Genomic DNA, 19,915 nt, shown 5'->3' on the forward strand with positions numbered 1-19,915 from the left:
TCGACTTTTATATATGCGCTGTTATTATGCTGTACATTAATATGTAATTATATTGACCCAGAGAGGGTGCTACTATTAGGTAGCATAAATTATTTTGGGTTGAGCGTTTGGGCGTGGGGCCCCCGGGGTTGATCTGGCTGGGCTTCACCACTTAACTCACAGATACATTTTCAAATAACCTTTTTAATTGTTTGTTTATTATTCATGTAATTTTAATTATTTCTTACTATATTAATACTTATTGATTATCTTTACACATTTATACTTTACACTTCACTATCACCTTTTTACCCTATTTTCGTGTGATGCCCTGGGGATGGTCCTTGGCTGGATTCTTTTAGGGTGCCCTGCGCCTCAGATGTGAACCCCTGAATGTTAGAGACGCCAGTATAGAGGAGCCTAGACGCTGGCCCGGCGCTTAATCATATATTTGCAAATGTAAGCAACTAATACCTGGTGGTTCAGAGTAAACCCCGCCCTTTACAAGCACCTGTGCAATATCATTAAGCTGATGTGAGCGACCACTATATATTTTTTATTGTAACTTTCCTAAGGTCCTCAGAAACCTTCCACGATTGAGGCACAGTCTGCGTTCACAGTCCCGGGTGCTGAAGACCAGTCTTGGCCGAAGACTAACACTTGATTGCAATCTCATTGATTAACACATTTGACTCTAATCCCCTTAGCTGGCCTGAAATGATATACTGTATTTGTGTGTAATATTTGATTGATCTGGCTTTCTTTATCTATTTTTATGAGTTAGATGGAGATCACATTTAATGTCACATTTATGCAGAGATTCAGAAAATTCTAAAGAGCTCACAAACATTCTAGAACCAAATTAGTTACTAAGGTTTTTTCTGTAATGGTGGGATGTATAGGTGTGATGTATACAGTAGGTGGGATGTATAGCTGGGATGTATTGGTGTGATGTATAGGTCGGGTGTATAGGTGCGATGTATAGGTCGGGTGTATTGGTGGGATGTACAGGTGTGATGTATACAGTAGGTGGGATGTATAGCCGGGATGTATTGGTGTGATGTATAGATGCTACGTATAGGTGCGATGTATAGGTTGGGTGTATAGGTGGGATGTATAGGTGTGATGTATACAGTAGGTGGGATGTATTGGTGTGATGTATAGATGCTACGTATAGGTGCGATGTATAGGTCGGGTGTATAGGTGCTATGTATAAGTGGGATGTACTGTACAGGTGGGAAGTATAGGTGGGATGTATAGGCAGGATGTATAGATGTTATGTATAGGTGGGATGTATAGCCAGGATGTATTGGTGTGATGTATAGATGATATATATAGGTGGGATGTTTAAGTGGAACATACTGTATAGGTGTTATGTATAAGTGGGATGTATAAGTGGAATGTACTGTATAGGTGGGGTGTATAGATGTTATGTATAGGTGGGATGTATAGGTGCAATGTATAGGTGGAATGTATAGGTGCTATGTATAAGTGAGATGTACTGTATAGGTGGGATGTATAGATGTTATGTATAGGTGGGATGTATAAGTGGGATGTATTATAAAGGTGGGATGTATTTTTGTGATGCATAGATGTTATGTATAAGTGGGATGTACTGTATAGGCGGGATGTATAGATGTTATGTATAGGTGGGCCGTATAGGTGGGCTGTATAGGTGGGATGTATAGGTGCGGTGTATTGGTGGGATGTATAGGCGGGATGTATAGGTGGGACGTACAGGCAGGACGTATAGGTGCGGTGTATTGGTGGGATGTATAGGCGGGATGTATACAGTAGGTGGGATGTTTAGCCGGGATGTATTGGTGTCATGTATAGATGCTACGTACAGGTGCGATGTATAGGTTGGGTGTATAGGTGGGATGTATAAGTGCTATGTATAAGTGGGATGTACTGTACAGGTGGGAAGTATAGGTGGGATGTATAGGCAGGATGTATAGATGTTATGTATAGGTGTGGTGTATAGGTGGGATGTATAGCCAGGATGTATTGGTGTGATGTATAGATGTTATGTATAGGTGCTATATATAGGTGGGATGTTTAAGTGGAACATACTGTATAGGTGTTATGTATAGGTGGGATGTATAAGTGGAATATACTGTATAGGTGGGGTGTATAGATGTTATGTATAGGTGGGATGTACAGGTGCGATGTATAGGTGGGATGTATAGGTGCAATGTATAAGTGAGATGTACTGTATAGGTGGGATGTATAGATGTTATGTATAGGTGGGATGTACTATAAAGGTGGGATGTACAGGTGGGATGTATTTTTGTGATGCATAGATGTTATGTATAAGTGGGATGTACTGTATAGGCGGGATGTATAGGTGGGACGTATAGGCAGGACGTATAGGTGCGGTGTATTGGTGAGATGTATAGGCGGGATGTATAGGTGGGACGTACAGGCAGGACGTATAGGTGCGGTGTATTGGTGGGATGTATAGGCGGGATGTATAGGCAGGACGTATAGGTGGGATGTATAGGTGCGGTGTATTGTTGGGATGTATAGGTGCAGTGTATAGGCGGGATGTATAGGTCAGATGTATAGGTGGGATGATTTTAAAAAAATTATTATTCCAGTCATAGCAAAAAGCAGGAACGAGCAATATACTGCGCCAGCATGCTATATACTGCGCCAGCATGCTATATACTGCGCCAGCATGCTATATACTGCGCCAGCATGCTGTAGGAGGGCTCTGCAGTAATAGCATATGAGGTGATGACACATGTATCCGTCTCATGTGAGTTAGACTACACGGCTCATTAATGAACTGCACGAAATTGGGACTCACACAAATGCTTCTACCAATGTGCGTAGCCACTGTACGGTCCTTGTATATGTGCGCCGGGCACAAAGTCCTACAAAGCGACACCTGGGGACCATGCTAATATAATGCTACACAGCGACACCTGGGGACCATGCTAATATAATGCTACACAGCGACACCTGGGGACCATGCTAATATAATGCTACACAGCGACACCTGGGGACCATGCTAATATAATGCTACACAGCGACACCTGGGGACCATGCTAATATAATGCTACACAGCGACACCTGGGGACCATGCTAATATAATGCTACACAGCGACACCTGGGGACCATGCTAATATAATGCTACACAGCGACACCTGGGGACCATGCTAATATAATGCTACACAGCGACACCTGGGGACCATGCTAATATAATGCTACACAGCGACACCTGGGGACCATGCTAATATAATGCTACACAGCGACACCTGGGGACCATGCTAATATAATGCTACACAGCGACACCTGGGGACCATGCTAATATAATGCTACACAGCGACACCTGGGGACCATGCTAATATAATGCTACACAGCGACACCTGGGGACCATGCTAATATAATGCTACACAGCGACACCTGGGGACCATGCTAATATAATGCTACACAGCGACACCTGGGGACCATGCTAATATAATGCTACACAGCGACACCTGGGGACCATGCTAATATAATGCTACACAGCGACACCTGGGGACCATGCTAATATAATGCTACACAGCGACACCTGGGGACCATGCTAATATAATGCTACACAGCGACACCTGGGGACCATGCTAATATAATGCTACACAGCGACACCTGGGGACCATGCTAATATAATGCTACACAGCGACACCTGGGGACCATGCTAATATAATGCTACACAGCGACACCTGGGGACCATGCTAATATAATGCTACACAGCGACACCTGGGGACCATGCTAATATAATGCTACACAGCGACACCTGGGGACCATGCTAATATAATGCTACACAGCGACACCTGGGGACCATGCTAATATAATGCTACACAGCGACACCTGGGGACCATGCTAATATAATGCTACACAGCGACACCTGGGGACCATGCTAATATAATGCTACACAGCGACACCTGGGGACCATGCTAATATAATGCTACACAGCGACACCTGGGGACCATGCTAATATAATGCTACACAGCGACACCTGGGGACCATGCTAATATAATGCTACACAGCGACACCTGGGGACCATGCTAATATAATGCTACACAGCGACACCTGGGGACCATGCTAATATAATGCTACACAGCGACACCTGGGGACCATGCTAATATAATGCTACACAGCGACACCTGGGGACCATGCTAATATAATGCTACACAGCGACACCTGGGGACCATGCTAATATAATGCTACACAGCGACACCTGGGGACCATGCTAATATAATGCTACACAGCGACACCTGGGGACCATGCTAATATAATGCTACACAGCGACACCTGGGGACCATGCTAATATAATGCTACACAGCGACACCTGGGGACCATGCTAATATAATGCTACACAGCGACACCTGGGGACCATGCTAATATAATGCTACACAGCGACACCTGGGGACCATGCTAATATAATGCTACACAGCGACACCTGGGGACCATGCTAATATAATGCTACACAGCGACACCTGGGGACCATGCTAATATAATGCTACACAGCGACACCTGGGGACCATGCTAATATAATGCTACACAGCGACACCTGGGGACCATGCTAATATAATGCTACACAGCGACACCTGGGGACCATGCTAATATAATGCTACACAGCGACACCTGGGGACCATGCTAATATAATGCTACACAGCGACACCTGGGGACCATGCTAATATAATGCTACACAGCGACACCTGGGGACCATGCTAATATAATGCTACACAGCGACACCTGGGGACCATGCTAATATAATGCTACACAGCGACACCTGGGGACCATGCTAATATAATGCTACACAGCGACACCTGGGGACCATGCTAATATAATGCTACACAGCGACACCTGGGGACCATGCTAATATAATGCTACACAGCGACACCTGGGGACCATGCTAATATAATGCTACACAGCGACACCTGGGGACCATGCTAATATAATGCTACACAGCGACACCTGGGGACCATGCTAATATAATGCTACACAGCGACACCTGGGGACCATGCTAATATAATGCTACACAGCGACACCTGGGGACCATGCTAATATAATGCTACACAGCGACACCTGGGGACCATGCTAATATAATGCTACACAGCGACACCTGGGGACCATGCTAATATAATGCTACACAGCGACACCTGGGGACCATGCTAATATAATGCTACACAGCGACACCTGGGGACCATGCTAATATAATGCTACACAGCGACACCTGGGGACCATGCTAATATAATGCTACACAGCGACACCTGGGGACCATGCTAATATAATGCTACACAGCGACACCTGGGGACCATGCTAATATAATGCTACACAGCGACACCTGGGGACCATGCTAATATAATGCTACACAGCGACACCTGGGGACCATGCTAATATAATGCTACACAGCGACACCTGGGGACCATGCTAATATAATGCTACACAGCGACACCTGGGGACCATGCTAATATAATGCTACACAGCGACACCTGGGGACCATGCTAATATAATGCTACACAGCGACACCTGGGGACCATGCTAATATAATGCTACACAGCGACACCTGGGGACCATGCTAATATAATGCTACACAGCGACACCTGGGGACCATGCTAATATAATGCTACACAGCGACACCTGGGGACCATGCTAATATAATGCTACACAGCGACACCTGGGGACCATGCTAATATAATGCTACACAGCGACACCTGGGGACCATGCTAATATAATGCTACACAGCGACACCTGGGGACCATGCTAATATAATGCTACACAGCGACACCTGGGGACCATGCTAATATAATGCTACACAGCGACACCTGGGGACCATGCTAATATAATGCTACACAGCGACACCTGGGGACCATGCTAATATAATGCTACACAGCGACACCTGGGGACCATGCTAATATAATGCTACACAGCGACACCTGGGGACCATGCTAATATAATGCTACACAGCGACACCTGGGGACCATGCTAATATAATGCTACACAGCGACACCTGGGGACCATGCTAATATAATGCTACACAGCGACACCTGGGGACCATGCTAATATAATGCTACACAGCGACACCTGGGGACCATGCTAATATAATGCTACACAGCGACACCTGGGGACCATGCTAATATAATGCTACACAGCGACACCTGGGGACCATGCTAATATAATGCTACACAGCGACACCTGGGGACCATGCTAATATAATGCTACACAGCGACACCTGGGGACCATGCTAATATAATGCTACACAGCGACACCTGGGGACCATGCTAATATAATGCTACACAGCGACACCTGGGGACCATGCTAATATAATGCTACACAGCGACACCTGGGGACCATGCTAATATAATGCTACACAGCGACACCTGGGGACCATGCTAATATAATGCTACACAGCGACACCTGGGGACCATGCTAATATAATGCTACACAGCGACACCTGGGGACCATGCTAATATAATGCTACACAGCGACACCTGGGGACCATGCTAATATAATGCTACACAGCGACACCTGGGGACCATGCTAATATAATGCTACACAGCGACACCTGGGGACCATGCTAATATAATGCTACACAGCGACACCTGGGGACCATGCTAATATAATGCTACACAGCGACACCTGGGGACCATGCTAATATAATGCTACACAGCGACACCTGGGGACCATGCTAATATAATGCTACACAGCGACACCTGGGGACCATGCTAATATAATGCTACACAGCGACACCTGGGGACCATGCTAATATAATGCTACACAGCGACACCTGGGGACCATGCTAATATAATGCTACACAGCGACACCTGGGGACCATGCTAATATAATGCTACACAGCGACACCTGGGGACCATGCTAATATAATGCTACACAGCGACACCTGGGGACCATGCTAATATAATGCTACACAGCGACACCTGGGGACCATGCTAATATAATGCTACACAGCGACACCTGGGGACCATGCTAATATAATGCTACACAGCGACACCTGGGGACCATGCTAATATAATGCTACACAGCGACACCTGGGGACCATGCTAATATAATGCTACACAGCGACACCTGGGGACCATGCTAATATAATGCTACACAGCGACACCTGGGGACCATGCTAATATAATGCTACACAGCGACACCTGGGGACCATGCTAATATAATGCTACACAGCGACACCTGGGGACCATGCTAATATAATGCTACACAGCGACACCTGGGGACCATGCTAATATAATGCTACACAGCGACACCTGGGGACCATGCTAATATAATGCTACACAGCGACACCTGGGGACCATGCTAATATAATGCTACACTCAGCTTCTTTTCTGGCTTATATTGACCATATTTTTGTGGGTGAAAAGGTGCTGCACACCTGTGCCCAATATGTAGCCAGCACTGAATGCCCTCTATCTACCCAGCTCCATCCACTCGGTGCACAGACTTCTGCAGTCACCAGAGGACCAGGTGCATAAGACACACGGGCTGCAGGGTCCACCTTAGTAACGAGCCCTAGGGTCTGATCCAGGGGCGGACACAGTTACAGCAGCGACTGTGACTTTATGCTAATGACGCAGTCACTGGTCTTCCTAATGAGACGCCCACCATCTGTGGAGCCAATCAGCCGCTGTGCATTTTAAGACGCACCATCGGTCGCACCAATGCAGACTGCACCAGCCCTATGGAGGCGATGACTCTGTCTGAATATGGACACCTGTGCACCCGTGTCTTTATATGCAGTCGCTGATTGCGACATGGCAGCATCTGGCTAGCCACCACCGATACCACTCAGAAAAGCCCACCTAAGTGCGAAGCAGATTAATGTGCAGTACTCCCAACATCGGCCAACTGCGTGCTTATTGCCACTGTGCGCAGATATCCTGCACTTCAGGTCCCTGGTGCTACGTACTGACTGATGCTGCCACCATCTAGATTACTACATTGCGCTGTGCCGGTCTGTAACTAACCTCTGATGTCAGACTTATTTGTACCCCCCCCCAACATGATTGTCCATATTACTGACCATACTACTGCCCATATTACTGACCATACTACTACTCTTACCGACAGAAAAGTTCCCAGTACGTAATAAGATCAGTGATCAGCCAGAGATGTTATCCAGTGACGTTCTTGTGTATCTAGTGAGGCCACAGCCACCATCATGGATTCTCAGTAACGTTCTTGTGTATCTAGTGAGGCCACAGCCACCATCATGGATTCTCAGTAACGTTCTTGTGTATCTAGTAAGGCCACAGCCACCATCATGGAACCTCAGTGACGTTCTTGTGTATCTAGTGAGGCCACAGCCACCATCATGGATTCTCAGTAACGTTCTTGTGTATCTAGTGAGGCCACAGCCACCATCATGGATTCTCAGTAACGTTCTTGTGTATCTAGTAAGGCCACAGCCACCATCATGGATTCTCAGTAACGTTCTTGTGTATCTAGTGAGGCCACAGCCACCATCATGGATTCTCAGTAACGTTCTTGTGTATCTAGTAAGGCCCAAGCCACCATCAGGGATTCTCAGTGACGTTCTTGTTTATCTAGTGATGCCACAGCTGCCATCATGGATTCTCAGTGACGTTCTTGTGTATCTAGTGACGGCACAGCCACCATCATGGATTCTCAGTGACGTTCTTGTGTATCTAGTAAGGCCACAGCCACCATCATGGATTCTCAGTAACGTTCTTGTGTATCTAGTGAGGCCACAGCCACCATCATGGATTCTCAGTAACGTTCTTGTGTATCTAGTAAGGCCACAGCCACCATCATGGATTCTCAGTGACGTTCTTGTTTATCTAGTGATGCCACAGCTGCCATCATGGATTCTCAGTGACGTTCTTGTGTATCTAGTGACGGCACAGCCACCATCATGGATTCTCAGTGACATTCTTGTGTATCTAGTGACGGCACAGCCGCCATCATGGAATCTCAGTGACGTTCTTGTGTATCTAGTGACGGCACAGCCGCCATCATGGCTTCTCAGTGACGTTCTTGTGCATCTAGTGACGGCACAGCCGCCATCATGGATTCTCAGTGACGTTCTTGTGTATCTAGTGAGGCCACAGCCACCATCATGGATTCTCAGTGACGTTCTTGTGTATCTAGTGAGGCCACAGCCACCATCATGGATTCTCAGTGATGTTCTTGTGTATCTAGTGACGGCACAGCCACCATCATGGATTCTCAGTGACGTTCTTGTGCATCTAGTGAGGCCACAGCCGCCATCATGGATTCTCAGTAACGTTCTTGTATATCTAGTGACGGCACAGCCATCATGGATTCTCAGTGACGTTCTTGTGCATCTAGTGACGGCACAGCCACCATCATGGATTCTCAGTGACGTTCTTGTGTATCTAGTGACGGCACAGCCACTATCATGGATTCTCAGTGACGTTCTTGTTAATCTAGTGAGGCCACAGCTGCCATCATGGATTCTCAGTGACGTTCTTGTGTATCTAGTGACGCCACAGCCGCCATTATGGATTCTCAGTGACGTTCTTGTGTATCTAGTGACGGCACAGCCACCATCATGGATTCTCAGTGACGTTCTTGTGTATCTAGTGTCGGCACAGCCGCCATCATGGATTCTCAGTGACGTTCTTGTGCATCTAGTGACGGCACAGCCACCATTATGGATTCTCAGTGACGTTCTTGTGCATCTAGTGACGGCACAGCCACCATCATGGATTCTCATTGACGTTCTTGTGCATCTAGTGAGGCCACAGCTGCCATCATGGATTCTCAGTGACGTTCTTGAGCATCTAGTGACGGCACAGCCACCATCATGGATTCTCAGTGACGTTCTTGTGTATCTAGTGATGGCACAGCCACCATCATGGATTCTCAGTGACTTTCTTGTGTATCTAGTGACGGCACAGCCGCCATCATGGATTCTCAGTGACGTTCTTCTGTATCTAGTGTCGGCACAGCCGCCATCATGGATTCTCAGTGACGTTCTTGTGCATCTAGTGAGGCCACAGCCGCCATCATGGATTCTCAGTGACGTTCTTGTGCATCTAGTGACGGCACAGCCACCATCATGGATTCTCAGTGACCTTCTTGTGTATCTAGTGACGGCACAGCCGCCATCATGGATTCTCAGTGACATTCTTGTGTACCTAGTGAGGCCACAGCTGCCATCATGGATTCTCAGTGACGTTCTTGTGCATCTAGTGAGGCCACAGCTGCCATCATGTATTCTCAGTGACGTTCTTGTGCATCTAGTGACGGCACAGCCACCATCATGGATTCTCAGGGACGTTCTTGTGTATCTAGTGACGGCACAGCTGCCATCATGGATTCTCATTGACGTTCTTGTGTATCTAGTGACGGCACAGCCACCATCACGGAATCTCAGTGACGTTCTTGTGTATCTAGTGACGGCACAACCACCATCATGGATTCTCAGTGACATATGGAAGACACGAGAAAGACAAGTATATTTCCTAGAGGCTAATGAGATAAATGAGTCTGCTCCTAGTCTTTAGGGCCTAAGACGTTTGATGCTGCCCCTAATAAACCAAGTGGCTGGTATCTGAGTCATTGCACTACTAGGAAGAAAATATTTTTACTCTTCCCTGTCCATAAGACCAGAAGGAGTCAGTTGCTGGGGGAGGAGGAAGGGGGTAGAGCTGCTGAGGGGTAGAGGAGTGTCTCGGTTTATATTGCTGGATTGCACAAGTTGTTAGGGAAGTGGAATTTTGGTAGGCGTTTGGTAGTCACCGGGGTAACAGCCTTTGTGTGGGGCGAGCGCTGAGACACCTCATAAGTAGAATCATTCTGGCCATGGCTCGGGGAGAGGAACTGGTTTTTGAGTCTGTATATGTGTAATGAAGAGAAATCCTGCAGAATAAAGGTCTAATGCACATGTACAGATCCTTATTTCAGTGTTATTCTGGCTGCGGTAGAAATAAATGACTCTTTGCCAGCTCCATAGTACAGGACGTCGCTATGTGAATGGTCTTATCGGGAAGAAGTAGCACTTAGAAGCCACATTTGTGAATAGTGAGGAAATACATCCAGAAAAGTGCAGATAGGGTATAAATGCGCTGTGGATCCAGGATGTGAAGGGATCACACCCACCTGTTGCATTGTTTGGTGCCTGACTTGTGGACTCCAATATACAGGCCGCTATTAGATACCGCTATATCTGTTATCACTAGTGTCAGTATGGGAAGCACAGAAGAACCGCGTATAATAACAGCCGGACATAAAGCCTATTTTGGGCATGGAGAGGTCCCGTCCACTTTGCATCCATCTACTATTATTAACATCTTCAGAAATGTTTTTCAATGAAGTCTGGCTGAATGTACAGGGTTTCGGCACAGTGCCAAGGGTTTAAGGTGTGCCTATTTCTTAATTCATTCCTAAGTCACATATCCAGGCTTTCCCGTTGAGGCTTAGGATGGCCAGCCACAAATACAATGCACTTATGTATTAAGACCATTTTAAATGCATCGGGAACTACAAGGGTTGTCTTCTGTAGTGGGGATCAGGGTGGTTGTTCCACAAGGAGGACAAACTCATGTGCTTGTCAGTACTGTAAGGTGCTGTCTTGGGATCATGTGTGGTGGTCTAGAATGGAATAGATGACGGAAGACCGGTAAAGACTTGCATTCCACACACCATGATCCACTATGGCTGTGGCCAATCCATGGAGGGTGACTACGACTCTGTGCTGAAGTTCCAGTGACACATTCGTTCTCCTGGTAGATTCATGCTGAGAGTGACTTTATGTTACTCTTACATCAGACTTATCTTCAGCTGTCATAGAGCGCTGAGGAAACTGCCACTCACAGCCTCCAACTGTCATGTGTCTGATAAGGCTCCGTTCCCACTCACAGCCGCCAACTCTCATGTGTCTGATAAGGCTCCATTCTCACTCACAGCCCCAAATGTCACGTGTCTGATAGGGCTCCGTTCTCACTCACAGCCTCCAAATGTCACGTGTCTGATAAGGCTCCGTTCTCACTCACAGCCGCCAAATGTCATGTGTCTGATAAGGCTCCGTTCTCACTCACAGCCACCAAATGTCATGTGTCTGATAAAGCTCCGTTCTCACTCACAGCCTCCAAATGTCACGTGTGTGATAAGCCTCCGTTCTCACTCACAGCCACCAAATGTCACGTGTCTTATAAGGCTCCCTTCTCACTCACAGCCACCAAACGTCACGTGTCTGATAAGGCTCCGTTCTCACACACAGCCACCAAATGTCACGTGTCTGATAAGGCTCCGTCCTCACTCACAGCCGCCAAATGTCACGTGTCTGATAAGGCTCCGTTCTCACTCACAGCCACCAAATGTCACGTGTCTGATAAGGCTCCGTTCTCACTCACAGCCGCCAAATGTCATGTGTCTGATAAGGCTCCGTTCTCACTCACAGCCACCAAATGTCACGTGTATGATAAGGCTGCGTTCTCACTCACAGCCGCCAAACGTCACGTGTCTGATAAGGTTCCGTTCTCACTCACAGCCGCCAAATGTCACGTGTCTGATAAGGCTCCGTCCTCACTCACAGCCGCCAAATGTCACGTGTCTGATAAGGCTCCGTTCTCACTCACAGCCGCCAAATGTCATCTGTCTGATAAGGCTCCGTCCTCACTCACAGCCACCAAATGTCACGTGTCTGATAAGGCTCCGTTCTCACTCACAGCCACCAAATGTCACGTGTCTGATAAAGCTCCGTTCTCACTCACAGCCTCCAAATGTCATGTGTCTGATAAGGCTCCATCCTCACTCACAGCCGCCAAATGTCACGTGTCTGATAAGGCTCCGTTCTCACTCACAGCCGCCAAATGTCACGTGTCTGATAAGGCTCCGTCCTCACTCACAGCCGCCAAATGTCACGTGTCTGATAAGGCTCCATTCTCACTCACAGCCACCAAATGTCACGTGTCTGATAAGGCTCCGTTCTCACTCACAGCCGCCAAATGTCATGTGTCTGATAAGGCTCCGTTCTGCTTAATGTAAGACATTGATGGACCGTAATGTTATTCAGTGTGATTCAACAGCCAATTTCTACGCATGTGCTAATGGCCTAATTACACAAGAGGAATTATGGAGACTTCCAGGTCACCACAGGCTGATCCCAATTGTTCCTGTAGAACGCTTCTTATGGATCCCCAAACATACCTCAACTGGAGAAGAAACATTTCATGTGTAGCAGCGAAATATGAGGTATAAACCGATGTGTAATCCTGCTCCCATACACCTGTGTGTCTGCAGATCAGAACCTTTACTCTCAGCCTTACAGTGATCAGGACCGATCAGCACAAATTGTACATACAGTAACTTGGACAGAGTTACTGACGGAATTACTGACAGATTTAGTGACGGATTTATAAACAGAGTTACAGACACTGGGCTTGATTCAGACACCTCCGGCTGCATTTACATTTTAGTTGGACGGTATTGCTCAGCCACTTCCCTGCTGGTCCCTGCGCTTCCCTGCTGGTCCCTGCGCTTCCCTGCTCGTCCCTGCACTTCCCTGCTCGTCCCTGCACTTGCCTGCTCGTCCCTGCACTTGCCTGCTCGTCCCTGCACTTGCCTGCTCGTCCCTGCACTTGCCTGCTCGTCCCTGCACTTGCCTGCTCTTCCCTGAGCTTCCCTGCATGTCCCTGCGCTTCCCTGCATGTCCCTGCGCTTCCCTGCTCGTCCCTGAGCTTCCCTGCACATCCCTGCATGCCCCTGCGCTTCCCTGCACGTCCCTGCGCTTCCCTGCTCGTCCCTGCGCTTCCCTGCATGCCCCTGAGCTTCCCTGCACATCCCTGCACTTCCCCGTGCTTCCCTGCGCTTCCCTGCATGTCTCTGCGCTTCCCTGCATGCCCCTGCGCTTCCCTGCACGTCCCTGCATGCCCCTGCGCTTCCCTGCACGTCCCTGCATGCCCCTGCGCTTCCCTGCTCGTCCCTGCGCTTCCCTGCTCGTCCCTGCATGCCCCTGCGCTTCCCTGCACATCCCTGCGCTTCCCTGCGGCTGTGCAATACTGTCCATCTATGAATCAGGCCCAGAGTTACTGAAGACATGACGCTGTGTAGTAATCGCATACACATATATATGACGTTTGGGGCCCTTTTACACCACGCTGAGATTGCTCCTCCCACTCAGGCAGTTATTTTGCGGCAATTAAATGTTAGTTCACCTAATTGATTTATCCATTTAAAGAACTGGCAGGTCCACAGACAATCCGCCTGCATGTAGCCGCCTCGAGGCTTCGGATAGAGCGAGGGGGTCACCACAGTAAAATATTTTGCCTAGGTAGCAGTGACGCTTTAAAGTGGACCTGTTACCTATGTATTGCCGAGACAACTACTGTATTTTGTGGCCTAAACCTATGTTCATCCAGCCTATTCATAAGAAGAAATTTGTGGCAACACTTAAATATTGTGCTTTAATGACCAATATAAATTATAAATTGTGGATCCCAGGGCATGCACACTTCAGAATTAGTTACAGAAACCATCCCAAATCTCCACCCCAATTATAATAGGCACACCCCAGTAAAATTAGCTGAAAAAGAGGGATCCATTGTTGTAACGCTATTTCTACAACGCAGAACAGAAAATAAATACTGTATAATATATAGGGCAGAACGCTTTGGGTTACACTAATACCACACAACAAGGAAACATACTGTATCATGTGTAGGGCAGAACGTGTTGGGTAACACTAATACCACACAACAAGGAAACATACTGTATCATGTATAGGGCAGAACGCGTTGGTTAACACTAATACCACACAACAAGGAAACATACTGTATCATGTATAGGGCAGAACGCGTTGGTTAACACTAATACCACACAACAAGGAAACATACTGTATCATGTATAGGGCGGAACGCGTTGGGTAACACTAATACCACACAACAAGGAAACATACTGTATCATGTATAGGGCAGAACGCGTTGGTTAACACTAATACCACACAACAAGGAAACCTACTGTATCATGTATAGGGCAGAACGCGTTGGTTAACACTAATACCACACAACAAGGAAACATACTGTATCATGTATAGGGCAGAACGCGTTGGATAACACTAATACCACACAACAAGGAAACATACTGTATCATGTGTAGGGCAGAACGCGTTGGGTAACACTTATACCACACAATAAGGAAACATACTGTATCATGTGTAGGGCAGAACACGTGGGTTACTCTTATACCACACAACAAGGAAACATACTGTATAATGTATAGGGCAGAACGTGTTTGGTAACACTAATACCACACAACAAGGAAACATACATCATGTGTAGGGCAGAACGCGTTGGGTAACACTTATACCACACAACAAGGAAACATACTGTATCATGTGTAGGGCAGAACGCATTGGGTAACACTTATACCACACAACAAGGAAACATACTGTATCATGTGCAGGGCAGAACACGTGGGTTACACTTATGCCACACAACAAGGAAACACACTGTATCATGTGTAGGGCAGGACGCATTGGGTAACACTTACACCACACAACAAGGAAACACACTGTGTCATGTATAGGGCAGAACGCATTGGGTAACACTAATACCACACAACAAGGAAACATACTACATCATGTATAGGGCAGAACGCGTTTGGTTAACACTTATACCACACAAGGAAACACACTGTATCATGTACAGGGTGGAACGCGTTGGGTAACACTGATACCACACAACAAGTAAACATACTGTATCATGTGTAGGGCAGAACGCGTTTGTTGACACTTATACCACACAACAAGTAAACATACTGTATCATGTGTAGGGCAGAACGCATTTGTTGACACTTATACCACACAACAAGGAAACAGGACTGTAAACAGACCACTGGATCAAACCATTCCACATCTGTTCCCTCTCTTGTTCTCCTATAATGTAATATCAGCATTACGTCTTCACAAAATAACCCCTAAACTTATATAGAATACATACTGTCTCTCCGGGGGGTCCTGTGTCTCCCGTGCTTCCAGCTAGACCAGGCGTGCCCTTGCATAAAAATGGAAAGAAAAAAAAATATAATGAATCACAAAATAAAACACATTTCTGATCAGTAATATACTAAGACAATACACATGTCCATGAAGCACCCTCACGGATTTTGATTAAATAATTGAGTAACTGAGTAGATCTGATCTCCCGGCAAAGTTGGGGTTTCCTGAATTCAAGGCGGGGTTTCTGTGCCACAAGCAGAGCGCTATGTATGAGGTCAGACTCTAGAATGCCCGTGTGACAATGGCCTGAGCAAAGTGATCATATGACAGGTCAGTGGCAGCAGATGTATGGGCCAGGTGCACCATCCTATGGCATAAGCATAATTGTGACTGTAGTGTTATTGGGCTATATGTCACCCCTTCCATCCTATAATAATAGATGGCATGGTAGCTTAGTACTGGGATGTAGTCACAATGCCGGCATGTGGGTTGCCAGTGCTCAGAATGCCGGCGCCAAAATCCCAACACCAGTCAGAATCTCAGCGCCGGCATCCGAATCTCAGCGCCAGCATCCGATGGTACGTACTGGGGTTAGGGGAAGGGTTAGGGACTAAGGGGAGGGTTCGGCTGCAGGGGGGTGGAGGTTAGGGTTAGGTACTAGGGGGTGCCGTTAGGTTTAAGGTGTGGGGATAGAGGGTTAGGGGTAGGATACCTACCAACAGGTGTCGGTATCCTAACCCTGTCGGGATTCTAAACGCCAGGATCCCGAGCGCTGGAATCCCTTAGCCAACCCGTTAGTACTATAGCATTATATAAGTCTGTTACTTACAGCTTTTCCCTGTTCTCCTCTTTCTCCATGATTTCCAAGTTTCCCCTATGTATGTATAGAAATGAAAACGTTACACACAGATATAATGGCAGAAACACTGGATAAAAATATTAATAGACTGAAATAAAATAAGAACAGAGCACAGGTAACACAGGTAACGTCTTACGGCTTATGTGATGGCAGCAATATCAGCTATGAGGGTCCGCACTCAGACAGATCAGTGCGTGGTTATTATAAGACACGAGGTAATGATGTGGCTGTCTCATTGCAGCTTAGGGTGGGGAGGAGGATATCCATGACACCTGGAACATGGCTGCTTCCCTAGGTCACTGCTGATAAATACGTTCCTGGGTAAGGGCTTGTTGGATAATAGGAATATTGGGCCTATGTCAGAGATGTTTTCGTAGTTGAGCAATAATCGGTAACCTGCGTATGTCTCTAAGTGGCGCTGCGCATGCGTCGAGGTACATTACCGTAGCTCACAGTGATTATTTGCTGTGTGATTAGCAGTCAGGGACTATTTGGGGGAGTGGCAAGAATGCAGGCGTATTGATCTGTGACCGATGCTGCGTCTGTTTACGCTGATGCTGCAACATTTTACCCAGATGCTTGGATTTGCAAAGCCAAAGATATATCTCCCAGCGGCTGCAACAGTTGCATATTTTCGCATTGCAGCTGTGTACACAGGCGAAGCAGCGGTGGCGCCATTAGCGTAAAACTCTGAATGACGCCCATTGCTACTAACCAGAAGCTGTAAGTGTTATTATAGCAAATTGTATCCCTAATTGCTTGCAACGCCAAGCTCAGGACGTGCATAACTCAGGATGTGCCTGTGTATGGCTCGGGATGTGCCTGTGTATGGCTCGGGACGTGCGTGGGTGTGGCTCGGGACGTGCGTGGGTGTGGCTCGGGACGTGCGTGGGTGTGGCTCGGGACGTGCGTGGGTGTGGCTCGGGACGTGCGTGGGTGTGGCTCGGGACGTGCGCGGGTGTGGCACAGGAAGTGTGTGTGGGTATGACTAAGGAAGTGCCTGTGTATGGCTCAGGACGTGTCTGTGTATGGCTGAGGACGTGCGTGGGCATGGCTGAGGACGTGCCTGTGCATGGCTCAGGACGTGCCTGTGCATGGCTCAGGACGTGCCTGTGCATGGCTCAGGACGTGCCTGTGCATGGCTCAGGACGTGCCTGTGCATGGCTCAGGACGTGCCTGTGCATGGCTCAGGACGTGCCTGTGCATGGCTCAGGACGTGCCTGTGCATGGCTCAGGACGTGCCTGTGCATGGCTCAGGACGTGCCTGTGCATGGCTCAGGACGTGCCTGTGCATGGCTCAGGACGTGCCTGTGCATGGCTCAGGACGTGCCTGTGTATGGCTCAGGACGTGCCTGTGTATGGCTCAGGACGTGTGTGGGTATGGCTCAGGACGTGTGTGGGTATGGCTCAGGACGTGTGTGGGTATGGCTCAGGGCGTGTGTGGGTATGGCTCAGGGCGTGTGTGGGTATGGCTCAGGATGTGCCTGTGTATGGCTCAGGACGTGTGTGGGTATGGCTCAGGACGTGTGTGTGTATGGCTCAGGACGTGTGTGTGTGTATGGCTCAGGGCATGTGTGGGTATGGCTCAGGATGTACCTGTGTATGGCTCAGGACGTGTGTGGGTATGGCTCTGGACGTGTGTGTGTATGGCTCAGGACGTGTATGGGTATGGCTCAGGATGAGCCTGTGTATGGCTCAGGACATGTGTGGATATGGCTCAGGACGTGTGTGGGTATGACTCAGGATGCGCGTGTGTATGGCTCAGGACGCGCGTGTGTATGGCTCAGGACGTGTGTGGGTATGGCTCAGGACGTGAGTGTGTATGGCTCAGGACGTGTGTGGGTATGGCTCAGGACGTGTGTGGGTATGGCTCAGGATGCACGTGTGTATGGCTCAGGATGCGCGTGTGTATGGCTCAGGATGCGCGTGTGTATGGCTCAGGACGTGAGTGTGTATGGCTCAGGACGTGTGTGTGTATGGCTCAGGACGTGTGTGTGTATGGCTCAGGACATGTGTGTGTATGGCTCAGGGCATGTGTGGGTATGGCTCAGGATGTGCCTGTGTATGGCTCAGGACGTGTGTGGGTATGGCTCTGGACGTGTGTGTGTATGGCTCAGGACGTGTAAGGGTATGGCTCAGGACGTGTAAGGGTATGGCTCAGGATGTGCCTGTGTATGGCTCAGGACGTGTGTGGGTATGGCTCAGGATGCGCGTGTGTATGGCTCAGGATGCGCGTGTGTATGGCTCAGTACGTGTTTGGGTATGGCTCAGGATGTGCATGGATATGGCTCAGGATGTGCCTGTGTATGGCTCGCAATGTGCCTGTGTATGGCTCAGGACGTGAGTGGGTGTCGCTCAGGATGTATGTGTGTTTATGGCTCAGGACGTGCCTTGTGTATAGCTTCCTCCTAGTGCAATATTGTGTAAACAGCACCAATGAGTGCATATAGACTACAAGTGGACCCGTACCATGGTAAATTAAATAAAGCTTAGCTGATTGCTTGAAAATGATTCCACAATATTATTTTGACTCCAATAACCATAAAAAGATAAAAAACAAACATACAGATGTGTCCTGCTACATCTTAGCTCCATACGAAATGTAGTGCACCATGCTACTCGCGCCCTGCCATGCCGCTGCTTGGCGTTCTAGATCTCATCATCTGTAGTAAGGCACAATGTAACCTACTGAAGCGCTGGAAAAGCAGAGCGTGTAACACAACTTTCCGTCCAGCAGATGTCGCTTTTCCTAAACTGCACAGCGCATGCGTCAAATTGCCAACGAAGCTTTTGTAGCGCCGCCTGCTGTTTGATTGGTGGAAGCTGTCATTCATTACACTATACAGTAGTACTGGCCTGCGTCTGGTCATGAACGGAGGATTACATAAAGGAACTTCCCAGCACCTGTCATTTCTATGCTACTATATTCCACTCAGCTGCAGGTTACGCTAAACCGCTATAGACATTGTATTGTACACGTTACCTGGTGTGTGGTCGCAACTTGAATGTCACATACTGTACACAACAGGTGTGACTGCTGATATGGCTGGCGTGTGCGGGCGAGTGGGTAAGGTGGGCGCCTTACAGAGTGAGCCCCCCGAACTGTTCGAAGCCCAGAAAAGGACATTTTGTACATCAGTATT

The 19,915-nt window shown here is 47.9% G+C and overlaps 1 protein-coding gene across 1 annotated transcript in view; it reads right to left on the reverse strand.

Annotated features, from left to right (window-relative positions):
* The window catches only part of LOC148436330 (uncharacterized), a gene marked incomplete at both ends in the record, with an annotated part of 94,754 nt that extends 77,967 nt beyond the window's left edge, over nucleotides 1–16,787 (reverse strand). Inside the window, 2 exons of the mRNA XM_088465039.1 lie at nucleotides 15,915–15,968; nucleotides 16,743–16,787. Of these exons, the coding sequence (XP_088321165.1) occupies nucleotides 15,915–15,968; nucleotides 16,743–16,787 (99 nt within the window). The remainder of the gene's footprint in view (nucleotides 1–15,914; nucleotides 15,969–16,742) is intronic.
* Nucleotides 16,788–19,915: the final 3,128 nt, after the last annotated feature.

The sequence above is a fragment of the Taudactylus pleione genome, unplaced genomic scaffold (genome assembly GCF_031769625.1).
Source record: "Taudactylus pleione unplaced genomic scaffold, aTauple2 ptg001811l, whole genome shotgun sequence".
NCBI lineage: Eukaryota > Metazoa > Chordata > Amphibia > Anura > Myobatrachidae > Taudactylus > Taudactylus pleione.